Genomic DNA, 16522 nt, shown 5'->3' on the forward strand with positions numbered 1-16522 from the left:
TTAATGATCCAACAGGATGATATGTCTTTCAAATATATAAGTTTTGATCTTTTACTCTGAAAATCAATTGAATTGCTCTCCTATTGATAAAATACTTAATAGATTAGGCAAAAAGTCTTAAATGAACAAGCTTTCCCACTTATTATTGAAGAGAGGTCAGATTTCCATTCGTGCTTTCCTTGAATATCATTTGTGGTACTTCTTGAATTAACCTAAGGAAGATTCTACCTACACTTGATTAGAAAACTATCTGTGGTATCAAATTAGAAAATTTCTTGAAATCACATTCGATGTGTTCTGCTCTGGAATTATCTTAATTGGCTCTGATCTATGCTCATTAATTTTTTTCTAACATTATTGCCTTGAGTTATATGATTCATATTCTTGCAATAACTTGACATGCAAATCAGAGTACAATAAGAAAAAGAAATATCTGAGTATTCTTATCTTTGTGCTTAATGTTCCACTATCTTTTTGATGTTGTCAAAAAGGGGGAGAAATATCTAAGTATATGCTCATAATGCTTTGTATTTTATATTGAATACCAACTCAGCTTAAACTGAAATAGGTTGATTGTGTTAAGCTGATTAAATCTAAAGCATTATCATGAAGTATGTTTTAAATATTTATGTTTTCTACTTCATGCAACTTAGCTATGCATTAGTCCTAGAACACAGTATATTTTATATTGCACATACTCCAAGTTTTGTCATCATCAAAAAGGGGGAGATTGTTGACCCTCTAATGGATTTTGATGAATACAAAACACTAGAGCATAATTTCCTTTATCTTAACAAGTTATTTGAGGATTTTAGTTGGTTAATTAAGAATATTGTTAAGAAATGTCTAGGCAAGTTCCCATGATTTTTAAGAACTTATTGAAGAATTTTTGAGATGAAAGAAAAAGTTCAGGGACAGCCGAGACGTCTCCGGGTTGTCTCCGAGACGTCTCTGGCACAAACAGGAAGAACTGGCACGTCTGGAGACGTCCCCGGTACCTGCGGAGTCGTCCCCACAAGTAAAAAGCAGACCAGCGGAGTCGTCCCCTAGATAGCGGAGACGGCTCTCTCAGAGAATTCCAGAAGACTTGTTTTTCGGAGATATAACGGCGGAGACGTCCCCGTAAAGCGCGGAGACGTCCTCGGAGCGCGGAGACGTCCCCTGAAAAAGCGGAGTCGACTCTCTCAGAGAATTCCAGAAGACTTGTTTTTCGGAGATATAACGGCGGAGACGTCCCCGTAAAGCGCGGAGACGTCCCCGGAGCGCGGAGTCGTCCCCGAAGAAGCGGAGTCGTCCCCATGCAAAAAGCGCAAACAAGCGGAGACGTCCCCGTAAAGCGCGGAGACGTCCCCGGAGCGCCTGGGACGCGACTAACAACTTTTTCAGGTTTGATTTGAATTTCAAACGTCTCTTTTTTGTGTCTAACGGCTATATTTGCTTTTTGGGCTATAAAAGGGACCTCTTAAGTGCTTCTCAACATCTTCTTACCAACCCAATACAAGATCATTCAAGAGAGAAGAGAGAAAAAGAGGTTCAAGGGAGTTAGTGCATTCAAGTGAAGAAATCAAGCGCCTTCAAGTTTTCCAACAGATTTCGTGCTCAACTACTCTCTCCCGTTTGGCATTCAAAGCTCACATTCAAGCCAACGCGATCCACATCGGAAGAACCATCATCTCCCACGCTTCCAACGGCTAAAAGGGTTCTTGCGGGTTCTATTGTTTATATTGTTATATTTGCTTGTTTAAGAAGCTTTGATTTGTTTTAAACCTTTATTCTAATATCTTGTAACTTGATTCAATCAAGGGATTGAATCAAAGGGTTAAGGTTTGTTGGTGAGCCAAAGGGAAAAACCAACGTTGTAAGGTTGTGGTTGGTGAGCCTTTGGGGAAAACCAACCGGGTTGGATTGTGAGCCCGTGAAAACAATCGGTTGGTTCGAGTCGGTGAGCCTGTGAAAACCGACCGAGTTTGTTGTGATCTCGTAAAACAACAAGTTGGGTTGTGAGCTTGTAAAACAACCGGCTGTAATCTGTAGGATTATAGTGAAATTCCCAAGAGGTCTTGGGGAGTGGATGTAGGTGCTGGGGTGCACCGAACCACTATATGTTTGTTGTGTTTGTAATGCTTCTTGTCATTGTCTAACTAACACACTTACTTACTTAGATAAATTGCTTGCTTAACTCTTATCCGCGCATCCTTTAGTTGCAAGCATATTCAATCAAGTCACGTTCTATACATCAAACTGTTGCTAAGTTTAACTTTCACTGTGCATCTGTACAACTTAGCATAATTAATCAAAAAGTTTCAAAAGCAATATAAAAGTTTTTAAAAGACCCAATTCACCCCCCCTCTTGGGTTGTATCTACTGGGCAACACTTCTAGGTCAATCGGAGAGAGTGTTGATGCCGACCCTTCCTCCGTCCTGCTCGGACCATGGCCGGCCGACGACGATGGCGTCATCCCCTTCGTAGCACCAGGACCCGATTTCTCCTTCTTCCTGGACGCCGACGGGGTCTGCCCTATCCGGTTGGTCACAAGCCAAGGGCCAAATGCACCATCCTCCCGGGGCTGGTCTCCCCCTCTCACAACTTGCCTGGGGTCGGCCGACGCATCATCCCCCTTGCTTGCCTTCTCAGAGCCCGTTTCAGACTCCGCCGGCTTCGTATCCTCCGCCACCGAAGACCCGAATTCACAAACCGCCGGCCAATGACCGACCCGCCCGCACTTAGAGCATGGGGCTGGCAGGTTTTCATAGACGAAACCCTGCCAGAACTTCGAGGCTCCTTCCGCCGATCTCCCCAACACCCAAGTCCCCGGCACGAGGGGCGCGGAGACACTCAGTTCGACCTTCACCCTCGCGAACCCGTACCTCCGTCGTTCCTCCGTGAAGCCATCCAACCCCAGAGGATTGCCAGCCCTCGCCGCCACCTTAAAGATTGTTTCCTTCTTCCAGTAGTCAAGCGGTAGGCCGGGGAGACGGAGCCACACAACCACCCGCCCTACACCGCCGGCCCCCATGGAGAAATTCGGACGCCACCGCTCCATCGCGAGGAGCTGTCCCGCAACTGTCCATGGCCCCGACCGCATTGCCGCCTCCCGATCCTCTGTGTTGGCAAATCTTATAGCGACGACGCCGTCCGCCAGAGGGAAGGATTCGACGTCATAGTTCAACTTCCCGACTCGCCGGATTTCCTTCACCACCCAATCCGCCGGAACAGTCCTCCCCAGACTCCTCACAAGGACTGTAGAGCTTCTCCACTCCGACCGAACATCTTCCAGTTCCTCCTCCGCTATATCGACCACCTCCGTATATCTCTTCTGCAACTCTTCCAGGTCGCGAGCGGAAGTTCGATGGCTGATCCACACCGGCTGCCTCGGCGCTCCTCTCGCCACCTCCGCCCACGAAGGCCGCCTAGCCGCGTTCCTGGGGAGGGTTCTGTTCTGCTCCCCAGCCTCCGCCGCCTCCGCCGGCGCCGGCGGTCCTCCCCCAGCTTCGGCCATTTCACCCAACCAGCACTGTTTGTCTAAATGCCCCAAAGATCCCCCACCGAAGCACGGATCTCAAAGCATCAACCCGCTCACCCCCGCTCACTTTTCTTGGCCCAAAGACCAATCTCTTTGACGTGCTGAGCTTTTTGGTTCACGCAACGTGTCGGTTACCGGTTGTCCCGCTTCTTTTATTCTTGAAACCGTCGGTGGTTGCGAATCACGAGTGTTTCTGTGTGAAAGCAAATAACATCTGGTACATGATAGATTTATTTGACAAGAACAAATAAATAAATCTGGGAGATCTGTTTGTCATTTATAGTTTCCAATAAAGAAAAATTTTATTTAGTAAATTTAAAATTAATCTCCCTTCTCAAAAATTTAAATAAATAAATAAATATAGTCCCATAGTCTCTCTTGCTCTAAAAAATAATAATATGAAAACCAGCTAAGCAAATTATAGAAGTTTCCTACATTTAACATTGCAAATGACTTTTACTTCCTTAAAGTTGCTGGAAAAAAAAAAGGAAATTTGTCATTTCCCACCTATCGCAGAAGCTGCCTACAGCCAGGGTTATAGAATATTTTGGGATGCACATCGGTGCCGGATTTTCCAAGTTTTGCGAATGGCTCTCCTCAAGCTTGCAGTGGTAGTCTGCTGAGCTTTCTCATGAACTGGAGAGTAGACACGAGAACGGGGGCATGCGTGCGTCCCCTCAAGTAGTACTGGTCTTCGTTCTCATGGTCTAGTCATTTTCTTTTTCTTCATTTTGTGAAAACATCTCTTACCCACTGTAAATATTAACCCATCTTTTCGGCAAGGAAGGCTGCGGAAGAAATTATACCCTGCACAACGTGGCGGTGCATGACGCCAAGCACGTGTCTCGCTCGTTTCGGATTGCCACACGTACAATCTCCCTCCCATCACACTATAAATACACCCTCCAGGAATTCAGCCAAGACATCCAGATGCATCTACTCTTAATTTACTTCTTCCCAGTTTGTGCTTCTGTAAGATATGGAGTCATTGGAGTGCCTCGTCGAAAGGGTTAAGGAGGAAGTTTTCTCCCCCTCCGCAGATGTACGAGCCTTCTTGCCATCGTCTGCCTACGAGACTGCATGGGTAGCCATGATACCCGATCCTGAACGCCGTAGTTGTCCTATGTTCCCAAATTGTTTGATTTGGGTGCTCCACAACCAGAACCATGGAGGGTCATGGGGAGAGCTTGATCTCACCATAGACCACCTCACTGCTACTCTGGCCAGTGTTATTGTGCTAAAGACCTGGAGCGTTGGCTCCATGAATATAGAAGAAGGTATAACTAATTAGTCGTCTTCGTTGTTTTCATTCTTCAATGGTTCTTAGTGACATCCATCAACAGAAAAAGCACAAAAGTTGTCACCCCTCCTCCACGTAGGAGCTTTGGTTATCAAAAATAAATAAATAAATAAATGAACTTCTGAATTTGGATCTAATGTTATTGTTTTTTATTTACTCTATATAATTCCGTTAGTTCAGTTTCCCATTTTTGTTATTCTAATAAAATGGAAAATACTGTCACATCATTTCACTTTTCCATTGACTAGGATTTTAGCACTTGATTCAAGTTTCAAATTATGATTAATCCTCGATCCCTAGAATTTGTATATACTTATATCCTAATACGTGCATAGTTACAAATAACTGTATATATATATATATAGGAGATTTATAACCTACTCTCTGCTATGGTAGGTTATCAATCTACTTATTTTTTATTGGACAAAAAATACTTTTACTTTTTATAACTCTTAAAGGTATTTTATGTCTTTTTACAATCCCACATTAACTCACTCTCTCAACCCTCCGATTAATACTCTCTCCCTCTCTCTCTCATATATATATATATATATATATATATATATATAAACATACATACAAACATACATACATACATACATACATACATACATATATATATATATATGTGTACATATATATATATAGATGTATGTATACATATATATAGATGTATGTATATATATAGATAGATATATGTATGTATGTAGATAGATATATGTATGTGTATACATATACATACCTATATATATATACACACACACCAGGAGAGAGAGAAAGGGAGAGAGTATTAATTGGGAGGTTGAGAGGGTGAGTTAATGTAGGATTGTAAAAAAGACATAAAATACCCTTAAGAGTTATAAAAAGTAAGGATATTTTTTGTCCAATAAAAAATGGGTAGATTGATAACCTACCACAACAGAGAGTAGATTATCAATCCCCATATATATATGTGTGTGTGTGTGAGAGAGAGAGAGAGTATTAATTAGGGGGTTGAGAGGGTGAGTTAATGTAGAATTATAAAAAGACATAAAATACTTTTAAAAGTTATAAAAAGTAAGGATATCTTCTATCTACGAAAAAATGGGTAGATTGATAACCTACCATAATAGAGAGTAGGTTATCAATCCCCATATATATATATATATATATATATATATATATATATATATATATATATATAAGTTTGTGTAGGGATAATATAACTGTATGCAAGAACATTATAACTACGTACATGGACTAGTAAAATGGGGTGCAATATACGTGTAAATCTCATACAAGTATGTGGAGGACTAAAAATTAAATTCTAATAGTCAAATGATTGTGTATTAAAGTCCAATCAAAGAAAGTACGGGGTGTTAAAGTTTCTTCATAAATTAAGATTCTAAATTAGAACATTTATTCTACTACTAAGTTGCTCGTGGATTTTAGAACTATTCTTTGATGCGATCATAGAAATGTATTTCATTTATTTCTAAGCTGCGCGCATCTTGAACTAGAGCCTTGACATTTGTCTTCCAACTTTTCCATTTTTTTTTAAAAAAAAATAGGATTGAAGTTTCTTCATGCAAACATGGAGAAGGTGCTTATGAAACACCATGGTGGCATCCCCCGATGGTTTGCCATTGTATTCCCGGGCATGCTTGAGCTGGCGAAGGCCAAAGGCTTGAAGGTCTTTCCTCAGGGCTACACAAGAGTCGTGGAAGATATCTTCAATGAAAGGGAGAAAACTTTCAAAACGTAAATCTTTCCGGCAACATTTTCTTTTCTTATTTACAAAGTTTCCTTCAAATTTACCTGCTCAAACGGGTATTCTTCATTCCTGATACCTGCCTAGTTCATCTGCAGGGAAGAAACATCCTGTGGGGGTCACCATCTTCCACTTCCACTGTACCTCGAGGCCTTGCCAGCAATCTACCGAGGGAAGCATGAAGATATTCTTAAGCATAAGAGAGAAGATGGGTCCTTGTTCCATTCCCCGTCTGCAACTGCTTGTGCTTTCATGATCACTGGAGATCAAGACTGCAAGGAGTATTTGGAAGCCATGGTCCGAAGATGCGGATATGGAGGTGAGTTTTAAAGCAGCAATAGATTTGAAAGATGGTATTTGCTTTGTCTCTACACGGAAGAGGGTGACTCTTTACAATTTGGCATGGGACACAGTTCCTCCCGCATACCCTGTGGACCAAGATCTCATAAAGCTGTGTCTGATGGACCATTTGATGCAACTAGGATGTGGTGAACATTTCACCAAGGAAATAGGAGATGCGATGGATCACATTTATTTGTAAGATTACAAGTTTAGCCTCTCTTTTTGCTTAATTGAAGATTTTTTAATTTTTAGGTCACCTTTTATCAACTTCGCTTTTTTTTTTTTTTTTTTGAATTTCATCAACTTATCACAACCAAGGCTTGTTCATAGTTTTTATACTATTTTCCTCAAATGCTATAGCATTTGAGGACCCTGATGCACAAAATTTTTATATTATGTTTTGAGGACCCTGATGCACAAAATTTTTCCTTGGTGATTGACACTAACGATCACCAAGTATTCCTATTAAAATATAATAGGATATGCACAATGTGGGAGATTGTTATAGTCTGAGGAGGGGCGTCAGGACGCTCATTTGCCCGACTCGATGCATATCAATAGTGTTGAATGATTGAATACTGGTCCCTTCAGTTGTAACATTACAAGGAGGGTTTCAAACTTATATTTCAGCAATTCTACGGTGCAGTAAAAGGGTCTTTTTGTAAACTTTCGAATAAAAGGGTCTGTTTATGTTAGAAGGGTTCGGGTGTATACAGTGAAACCTCGACGACTTCCAGATGGATTTGGATCTCCCTCTTAGCCTTTCCTTAGTCTTAGGCACCAAGGGAGCTCTCCCAACCGTAAAAATTATGAGAATCAATATAATGGTGACAAAAGATTACTTGCCAGTCTTATAGGGGCCACTCATGTCTTAGTCATAAGTTCCTCTATTTTAATATATTCGAGTGGCTCCGGAGGGAGGAATTTTGTTGTGATAGTGTTCATTTGATAGAAACCTCCCAACTATCGGGCGATGGGGTGGGTGAGGTCATTTGGTCCCATCAAAACCTTATTCTTCCAACTTCCTTACCTCACTATCATATAGTATGTTCTGCCTCCAATCATGCATCCTCCTTATAAACTATGTTTAGTTTTAGTCAAACATAAACCGGAGTAACCTTTTTCAAGTAAATTTTGTTCACGAGGATGATTAGTTGAGAATTCACCATCTATGTTCAGTTGTTAAAGGCAAGTATCATTATTCATTAACAATATAAAATCTCTTTGGTACAATGATCGATTTAAGGTTTTCTTAGTTTTGGATGATATAAATTTTGAAGTTTTGGGTTTTCTTTTTTAACACAAAATCCAAGACAGGAGTGGTATTTTGTAACCTCATTTTTATTTTCAATTATTGGAAAACTATTTCTCATTTGTTGAAAATTGTAAAACCAGAAAATTTTGATTTTTAAAAGTTTCGAAAAGTAAAACTACTTGTGATAACCATCATTGCTTCTTGTTACAATCGCAAGCAGACGAATTGCTATTTGCCGGCTATTATAGCACCATTCTTCTCGCCACTGTAGGCCATTACCATCCGCTGCGGCCATCTCTTTTATGTCTCTACCGACCACCACCAAACTGTTATCACAACCATCACCAAATACAATCATGGCTCATCCAAAAAAATTTTGGGTGAGAGACAGATGTTCGATTTTGAATAGTATAAGCCCTTGATCCATCCTTTTTGATCTAGGCTCTGCTCTCGGTGGGGTGAGGCTGGGTGGGAATGGTATAGGTGGTGGCAGGTTTGATATTTTTTAGGCAGGGGTGAACTTTAAGTACTCTTCTAAGCTTTATTGCAAATGCAGTCATTTCGGGTAGCTGGAAACATGGGTTGGATAGATCCTTGAAGGTTTAACTGTGTACCTAGCCTTGCTTCTTTTGAAGTAGAATTGAAGATTCCTCGGACCTACATGACTTGTTTGTCTCATTCATAGTTTCATCCTTTGTTAGGGAATGTGCAACAGGTTCCACTACAGAAAAAATAGGCTTTTCCGATATTTTTTAGAGCCTCTACCGGCACTTATAAGCATCGGTAATTTTGGCACCGATGCTTTCAAAAGCGTCGCAAAAGCGTCGTGTAGGTAGGGATAAAATTTTTATGTGCCGAAGCTTTGGAAAAGCATCGGCAAAAAACAGAAGCTATGCCGACGCTTATAAGCGTTGGCCCATTTTGCATTCCACAGTATCGGCGGAAACCGAAGATAGGCCGATGCTTATAAGCGTCGGCATAATTATTGTTTTTGAAAAAAAAATTATTTAGAAATCCTAACGCTAGAGGCCTTCAGGACGGCTTCCAGAGGCGGTCCCTGATCGTTTGAAGGCGAGGAAGAAGAGGAAGAGGCAGGGGAGGAGGCCTCTATTCTGAATCACTGTCCATGCTCTCCATTTCCTTCAACTTATTGGTGAAATTATAAGAAGAAACATCAAATTAATCACAAGACAAAAAGATACTACACACTTGAACTACGGATTGTGGGAGAGGTTTGGGGTTTGGGCCATTCCGGTGAAAATCGATGAACACTAGGTAAAGAAGGGGCTTCCCGCTCTTGTCCAAGATCCACAATCAGCAATCTAGAAACCAAAATGTAAAATCCAAAGGAAAGAAACAAATTTGAATTAACAAAAAAAAGAGAAAGGGAGAAGAGAAAGATCTAATCGAAATGAGATAAAGAAATTAGGGCGTTCGAACCCGGGAAGCTTGCTCCTAGCTCTTCTGTAACATAATCTCCACTGCCTCTCCTAACCACCCTTCCGCTGTCTTCATCCACCGCCAAGCCTCTATTGCAGCTTTGATACCACCCTATGAAACATCACCCGCCTGTGCTAGACCCTCAGTCTACTTGACTTAGCAATGGGCCCCCTCTTTGTCGCGTCCCAAAGCCTCTTTCCTTTCACGATGTAAAGGACGGATGCATTGAGAAGGCGGTCGAGCTAGCGGCGATGCTAGAGGGGCAAGGGTGGCCATCCCTCTAGGTGGCGTCAGCAGCGAACTAGGCACCGGAGTAGGTTGTGGGAATAGGAGTCGGACTGTTGGTCGGGGGTCAGGTTCTGCAAATCAAGATCCTAGTGCATGCGATGATGGGGGCATTCGAGAGGAAGGTTGAGGGAGAGGAAAAGATGGAGAGGGAGATACAACAGAGGGCAAGGGAGGCCGCGATTGTGTTTGAGTTCGGTGGGACCGCGAAGAAGCTTGTCGATCACCACCATGGCGTTGACCTTCTCCAGCTTTTCTCTTCGCTCTAGGGATCGGGAGGGGGTGGCAGCCTTATCCATCGCAGCCGACCGGACCGTCGATGAGAACCCGACCCAGGCCGACCCGAAGTCGTAGAGCTTCGGGTCAAGCTGGCCGTCGAGGAGGATGTTCGGTGCTGTGATGTCGCCATGGACGATCAGGAGCTTGCCGGACCCCTCATGGAGGTACTCCACGGCGCCGGTGACCTCGTACACGATCCGCATCCTCCACGCCCACGCAAGGGCGCCACCGCTGTGGAGCTTCTCATGGAAGCTTCCCCTTCCTCTGCGAATCAAAAAGGGCAAACCCCAATCTGGACTCAGAGGTGGTGAGAGTTGGGTTGAGGGGAGGATCTTAAAAGTGTTGGAGATTTTGTTCAGGAGGGGAAGGGTGGGGATTTTGTTGGGAAGTGGGGTGATATCCAATGACGGTTTTAAGTGTTGTTTGGCCCAAGGGGATGGCTTGGTCTTCGACGATGCTTAAAAGTGTCGTCTTAAGTTACCATTTAATATGTTTAGGAAAAAATTAGTGTTAAGCAGAGTGGTTAGTATATTGGTTTCCAACGACGCTTTTAAGCGTCGTGTACTCTATTACTCTTTGGCCTCCAACGATGCTTAGAAGCTTCGTCTTATAAATTTGGTTTTCGCTAATTAGCATTATCTTAGTTTCATCTCCACCGATGCTACTCAAAAGCCTCGGCAAATTTTGGCGCACTCATAAAATTGCCGATGCTTCTTTGGTGCATCGGCCCATAAAAGTCGGGATAGCCTATTTTTGTTGTAGTATTCCTTCACGTGCATCATCATAAGAAGCATCGGCCCATAAGAGTCGGGATAGCCTATTTTTGTTGTTGTGTTCGTTCGCGTGCATCATCATCGACTAGTCTAAGGGGTTGAGATCGATCCACCTTAAATTTGACCCTTATGACTTTTTTTGGCATCTTGAGCAACCTTGTAAGCTCCTTGTCCTGGGTTGTTTTGTAGGAATTGGGGTACGGAGGAGCAGCAACTGTTACGGGGGAAATAAGCCGCCATGCCCCACGTGACCGGCACGCGCGCCCAGGAAGACTACGGCTGCCCTTTGATCCAGCAATCCGACCCCGAGTCGGACATCCTCGGCTCCGCAGCCCGACCCCGAGTCGGCTGCCCTTTGATCCAGCAATCCGACCCCGAGTCGGACGTCCTCGGTTCCGCAGCCCGACCCCGAGTCGGCTGCCCCTTGATCCAGCGCTCCGACCCCGAGTCGGAGATCTCTTGATAACGACAGGCTATTCCCCAGAGGCACGCCGCGGCCTCCTGCTCCACTACTCCCTGCAACGGCTGTATCCGATGCTGCTCCACGATCTCCTGCATCAGCCGTACAAAGCGGAGCCCCACTATGCCCTGACGTGGCCGTACCCGGTGCTGCTCCACGACGCCCTGTAACGGCCATGTCAGTGGCCACACCATCGTGCCCCACGATAACGAACCCCCCTGAGAGACCCCCCAGCCAGGTATATATGCGGCTGGGGGGAGAAAGGGGGGGAGGTGAGCAATATCTCCCAGAGCACTCTCTTACTTGCGATTATCACCTCTCCTCCTCCTCCAATCCCCTCTGACTTGACCGTCGGAGGGCCATCACCACCCTGGTGGTGGTGCAAGGCTTGTTTGCAGGTTTCTTGGCGGAAGGTGGAGCGCAACCAACACCAACCAAGACAACTCAGACGGAACCCCGTTCACACCGCAGTGCCAATCGTTCTCGGTTTGGACCACCAGCAACAGTTGGCGCTAGAGGAAGGGCCGAATCTTAGAACGATCGTAATGGCACGGCGAGGTGGTCGTGGAGCTTCCAATGCTTCCGGTCGCGGAGCCTCTCGCGCCTCCGGCCGAGAGGCTGCTGCGTCCCCAACGCACTCTCAGCAGCATTCCACCGCCCCTTCTCCCATTCAGACGGTCGAAGCTGCTCAGTTCGACCAGCTAGCCCAGCAGGTTCGCACCCTCGCGGAGGCAGTGCAGAATCTGCAGGGTGTGATCTCTCGGGTGCCGCAACGGGCTCAGGAGCCGCTGCCCCCCGAGCACTCGCCTCTTCCTCACAACCCGCGCTCCTTCCTCTCCCATGGAGAGGAGCGCCGGCGCGAGGAGGATTCTCGAGTGCGGTCCATTCTGCCAGGACCTTCTCATCGGAGCTGTGCGGGGTACAAGAGGCGGACCCGGGCGCGTTCTCAGACACCCCAGTCCTCGAGGGGCCCGCACTCCAGTCGGTCCCCCTCGCGCCGCTCCTTGTCCCCCACCCACCGGTCGCGCTCCCTGGACCGGCGGGTGGACGATCTCCACAGACAACTCCAGGTCCTGAAGGGCCACTCCAAAGATCCCTTCGCTGACTTGGAGATCTCCTCCCAGCCGGCGCTTGCCTCGAGGATCCTGCGGACCCCGAACCCGCCGGGGTTCAAAATGCCGGCGATCGAACCCTACGACGGGGCGGCGGACCCGCGGGACCACGTGGAGAGTTTTAGGACTCTTATGCTCCTCCATGGAGCATCGGATCCGCTCCTCTGCAAGGCCTTCCCGGCGACCCTCCGTGGCCCGGCAAGGGCATGGTTCGCCGGCCTGGAGGCTAACTCCATCCAGTCCTTCGACCAGTTCACCCGCTTCTTCATCAGCCATTTCGCCGTCAGTAGCAGGCGGCGACTGGTCTCCGACTCCCTCTTTGATGTCCGGCAAAACGAGGGAGAAAGCCTGCGGGATTATCTCACCCGCTTCAACAAGGCTACACTGGAGGTCCGGAACCTGAGCCAGGAAGTGGCTCTCTCAGCCCTGAAGCGTGGCTTCCGGAAGGGCAGACTCACCTTCTCCCTGGACAAACGCCTGCCGCGGAGCTTCCCGGAGCTGTTATCTCGGGCAAACCAGTATGCAGACGCCGAGGAGGCAGCCTCCCACCGGAACAAGGAGGCCGCCGAGGCCCCTCTAAAGCCCGGAAAGAAAAGGCGAAAAGAGGCACCCCAGAGGAGGAGCCCGACGCCTCAACGCCGGCGCAGAAGCCCGTCACCAGCAAGGAACCACGGCGCCACACGCCCTCGTTCTCCGCACCGACGCTTCAACCGGTACACCCCACTCCTGGCCCCCCGGGCCCAGATCCTCATGGAGGTCAAGGGACGGGAGGACCTCCCGGTCCCGAGGCAGATGAAGAAGATCCCTGGGAGGAGGCCTTCTCGGGCGTACTGTGAGTACCACCGAGACCACGGCCACGATACCGAAGACTGCTTCCAGCTTCGGGACGAGATCGAGGCTCTCATTCGCCGAGGGCGTCCCGGTCGATATGTAAACGACCGACGTCCCCCGGCAGACCCGCGTCCGGCCGACCCGGCCCCTCAGGAGCCTCGGGAGCAGAATCGACCCGTTGCGGGAGTGATCCACACCATCACTGGGGGCTGCTCTCGGCCCGTGAGGAACGCAGGGGGCTCGGCGGAAGCATCAGGAGTGGCCGTCGCGAAGAGGCAGCGGGTCGGAAATGTAATCGCTTTTTGTGATGAAGATGTAAAGGGGGTTCAGACTCCCCACGATGACGCCATGGTGATCTCTCTCACTATGGTGAACTATGATGTAAGGCGTGTTCTTGTAGATAGTGGAAGCTCAGCTGATATTTTGTATTACGAGGCCTTCCAAAAGATGAGCTTGTCCCGACAATTGTTGCACAAAACATCCACCCCCCTCATAGGATTCACTGGAGACGCTATCTCGGCCGAAGGTGTCATTGAGCTGCCTGTGACTGCGGGCGTTGCACCCGCAGAAGCCACGGTGCGACTCGGGTTCTTGGTCGTCCGTGTCCCCTCGGCCTACAACGCTATCCTCGGACGACCCGGACTGAACGCCCTTCGCGCGGTGGTTTCTACCTACCATTTGCTCATGCGGTTCCCCACGGCGGCCGGGATTGGAGAGGTCCGAGGCGACCAACCAACCGCACGGCAGTGTCTCCTAGCAACTCTCAAAGGGAAGAAGCCCATGGAGGCCCTAAGCGTCGAGTCCCTTGACGCCAGAGACGAAGTGGCCTTGCGGCACGGGGAGCCGGCCGAGGGCGTAATCGAAGTTCCCCTCAAAGAAGGCCGCCCGGACCGCACGGTCTGGGTCGGTGCCAACCTCGACTTGGAAGCTCGGCTCTGGTTAGTGGAATTCCTCCGAGCCAATGCTGATGTGTTTGCCTGGTCGGCGGCCGATGTACCTGGGATCGACCCGGAGGTCATTTCTCACGCCCTCAACGTCGACCCGACCCACCGACCAGTAAAGCAAAAGAAGAGACACTGTGCCCCGGATCGGATCCGGGTGGTCGACCAGGAGGTAGACAAACTCTTGGAGGCAGGTTTCATAAGGGAAGTGAGCTACCCCGAGTGGCTGGCAAACGTCGTACTTGTCCGGAAGGCGAGCGGAAAGTGGAGGATGTGCGTCGACTACACCGACCTGAACAAGGCGTGCCCCAAGGATAGCTTTCCGCTTCCGCGAATAGACCAACTGGTCGACGCGACTTCCGGATATCAGCTGCTGTCTTTCATGGACGCCTTCTCCGGCTACAACCAAATAATGATGGCTCCACAGGACGAGGAGAAAACGGCCTTCATAACAGACAGGGGGCTGTACTGTTACAAGGTAATGCCCTTCGGTCTGAAGAACGCTGGCGCTACTTACCAGCGCCTCGTCAATAAAATCTTCAAGGAGCAGATCGGCCGAAACATGGAGGTGTACGTGGACGATATGCTGGTAAAGAGCCGCCATGCGGATCAGCACATTGCGGATCTGGAGGAGACCTTCGCCACCTTGCGGAAGTTTCGTATGAAGCTAAACCCAGCGAAGTGCGCCTTTGGTGCTTCGGCCGGGAGGTTCCTCGGCTTCATTGTCAACCAGCGGGGGATCGAGGCCAACCCGGACAAAATCAAGGCCATCCAAGATATGTCCCCTCCGACCAAAGTGAAGGAGGTTCAGGAGCTCGCTGGGAGGGTCGCCGCGCTCGGACGATTTGTGGCAAAATCGGCCGAACGCTGCCAACCGTTCTTCAAGGTGTTGAAGCGCCCGAAAGACTTCCTCTGGACGGCTGAATGTCAAGTGGCGTTCGACCAGCTCAAGGAGTACATGGCGTCTCCTCCCCTGCTGTCCAAGCCGCAAGAGGGGGAGATGCTCTACCTTTACCTGGCGGTCTCCCCAACCGCAGTCAGCGCAGTACTGGTTCGGAAAGAGGCAAAACTTCAGAAGCCCGTGTACTACACCAGCCGAGTCCTCCGGGATGCCGAGACGCGGTACACGAAGGCTGAAAAGATCACCTTCGCGCTGCTGACTGCGACCAGGAGGCTTCGCCCCTATTTCCAGGCTCATTCTGTCACCCTTTTGACCGATCAACCACTGCGGCAGATCCTCAGCAATCCTGAGAATGCGGGACGGCTGGTGAAGTGGGCAGTAGAACTTGGACAATCCGGGTGTCATGTACCCCTAGGTCCACATATCTCCGCTCGCGCCCAGGCCGTATCCTCCTCGAAGAACCCGCGTATCGCGGCCGCTCAACTAACACTCCTCGCAAGCAGCAGCTGGCGATCCGATTTCCCAGGTAACGCATTAATTAGCGTTTAATGCCCTTCTCGTGTTCCCCCAGGCAACGCTTAGAGAAAAGGAGAAACATGATCGCGGCTGGCCACGGAGAAACCCCGTCGGGCAGCGAGCGACAAGCGCACGACCAGCGAGCGGAATTTTCCGAGGCTTGGCCCTCGGATGCCTGGCTAGCCCGATGATCATCCCGGGAGCAGACTAGCCGGAAGCCCCAACCGGTCGCCTCGGCTTGCGCCAGCCTTGGCCGACCAACGAGTGGAATGTCCCGAGGCTCGGCCCTCGGATGCCTGGCTAGCCCGATGATCATCCCGGGAGCAGACTAGCCGGAAGCCCCAACCGGTCGCCTCGGCTTGCGCCAGCCTTGGCCGACCAACGAGTGGAATGTCCCGAGGCTCGGCCCTCGGATGCCTGGCTAGCCCGATGATCATCCCGGGAGCAGACTAGCCGGAAGCCCCAACCGGTTGCCTCGGCTCGCGCCAGCCTTGGCCGACCAACGAGTGGAAGGTCCCGAGGCTCGGCCCTCGGATGCCAGGCTAACCCGATGACCATCTCGGGAGCAGACTAGCCTGAAGCCCCGACCGGTCGCCTCGGCTTGTGCCAGCCTTGGCCGACCAACGAGCGGAATGTCCCGAGGCTCGGCCCTCGGATGCCTGGCTAGCCCGATGATCATCCCGGGAGCAGACTAGCCGGAAGCCCCAACCGGTCGCCTCGGCTTGCGCCAGCCTTGGCCGACCAACGAGTGGAATGTCCCGAGGCTCGGCCCTCGGATGCCAGGCTAACCCGACGATCATCCCGGGAGCAGAC

General features: G+C 48.7%; 1 protein-coding gene across 1 annotated transcript in view; it reads left to right on the forward strand.

Moving 5' to 3' along the window:
- Positions 1 to 4451: 4451 nt before the first annotated feature.
- Positions 4452 to 16522, forward strand: part of LOC120104029 (S-linalool synthase-like) — a 47968-nt gene continuing 35897 nt past the window's right edge. Inside the window, exon 1 of the mRNA XM_039125786.1 lies at positions 4452 to 4801. Coding sequence (XP_038981714.1) covers positions 4504 to 4801 — 298 coding nt within the window. The 5' untranslated portion in view covers positions 4452 to 4503. The remainder of the gene's footprint in view (positions 4802 to 16522) is intronic.

The sequence above is a fragment of the Phoenix dactylifera genome, chromosome 4, assembly GCF_009389715.1.
Source record: "Phoenix dactylifera cultivar Barhee BC4 chromosome 4, palm_55x_up_171113_PBpolish2nd_filt_p, whole genome shotgun sequence".
Classification (NCBI taxonomy): Eukaryota; Viridiplantae; Streptophyta; class Magnoliopsida; order Arecales; family Arecaceae; genus Phoenix; species Phoenix dactylifera.